The sequence below is a fragment of the Telopea speciosissima genome, chromosome 5 (assembly GCF_018873765.1).
Source record: "Telopea speciosissima isolate NSW1024214 ecotype Mountain lineage chromosome 5, Tspe_v1, whole genome shotgun sequence".
Classification (NCBI taxonomy): domain Eukaryota; kingdom Viridiplantae; phylum Streptophyta; class Magnoliopsida; order Proteales; family Proteaceae; genus Telopea; species Telopea speciosissima.
Window position 1 is genome coordinate 33458369 of NC_057920.1, and position 1287 is coordinate 33459655.

General features: G+C 51.2%; 1 protein-coding gene across 1 annotated transcript; it reads right to left on the reverse strand.

The window, feature by feature from the left end:
* Positions 1 to 363: 363 nt before the first annotated feature.
* Positions 364 to 996, reverse strand: LOC122662947. The gene has a single exon (XM_043858651.1). The coding sequence runs from the start codon at positions 994 to 996 to the stop codon at positions 364 to 366; it is 633 nt and encodes a 210-aa protein (XP_043714586.1).
* Positions 997 to 1287: the final 291 nt, after the last annotated feature.

Sequence of the window (1287 nt, forward strand, 5' to 3'; positions counted from 1 at the left end):
ATGCTCCCGTGTCAAAAAATACCAGTGAACGGGTCTCCTCGCGATTTCCACCTGTACCACCAAAGCATCATCATGAGGTAAACTTATACCTTCGAGGTCGGCGTCGATGAAGGAGATTGTCGCCTCGGACTTTGGCCTTTTGCTCGACATCTCCATGACCCTAATGAACTGCGCATTCGTCTTAGCCTTCCGAGTGGACTCTTGCTCGGGTCCTCCCAAGATGATGTATATGGGAGCTCCTTTGTCATTGCTCGGCCCGGACCCATCATCTTTCTTTTTAGCTCGGGCCTTTTCCTCATCATGCTCGGCCCGTCTACTCTCGAACCTCGGCTCAGCTCTCTTTTGGTCGTGGTCTTCAGGCCGTCAACTCCCACGATCTTCTCGGCCCCCCTTGATGTTGATGTACTGCTTCAGGTGCCCTACCTTAATCAGCTCTTCAATTTCTCTTTTTAACTGATAGCAATCCTCGGTGTTGTGATCGGTGTCTTTGTGGAACAGACAATATTTGTTGGGATTCCGAAATGACCCAGCTTGCATCGGTCGAGGTCGGCGGATGTATCCGTCATCTTGAATTTGCATCAAGATCTCCTTCCGCGATGTGTTCAAGGGAGTGTACTCGGGACTCCGAGCTCTATCGGATCTCTTGGCTCGACTGTCTGTCCTGGTCCGCTTTTCATCTTTGCGGTCGTCGGTCACCGACCTCTTCTTCTCTAGCTTGCTTTCAGTCATCTTCCGCGCTTGGAGCACCTCCGCCATGTTTACGAACTCATTACACCTTTCCAAGAGCTTGGCCATGTTTTTGGTTGGCTTTTGAGCCAAGTCCTTGATCAGGTCCATGTCGATGAGTCCGTTGCTCATGGTCATATGGGCCGTGGCCTCGTCCAAATCTTTGATACCTAAGGATTCCTTGTTAAATCGGGAGACGAATGCACGGATCGACTCATCAGGTCTCTGCTTCATGCTTAGCAGGTTAACCGTTGTCTTCTTATGCTTCATGCTACTTTGAAAGTGCATCACGAAGGCTCTGTAGAGCTGAGCACAGCTTGTTATGGAGTTCGACGGCAGCCACGAGAACCAAGAGGTCACCGCACCCTTGAGAGATGAGGGGAAAGCCCGACAAGAGACAATCTCTGTTCCCCCGTACATGGTCATCATCGCGTTGAAGTAGTTGATGTGATCCATCGAGTCGATCATCCCGTCATACCGGTTGAAGGGAGGTGGCTTAAACCCGGTTGGAAGGGGCGCAATCATGATCTCGGGCGGATATGGATGTCGCCCGACCAGTGA

What these genes read in the sequence shown, in the direction of transcription:
- LOC122662947 (XM_043858651.1), bottom strand. Translation starts at nt 996, where the DNA reads ATGAAGCATAAGAAGACAACGGTTAACCTGCTAAGCATGAAGCAGAGA.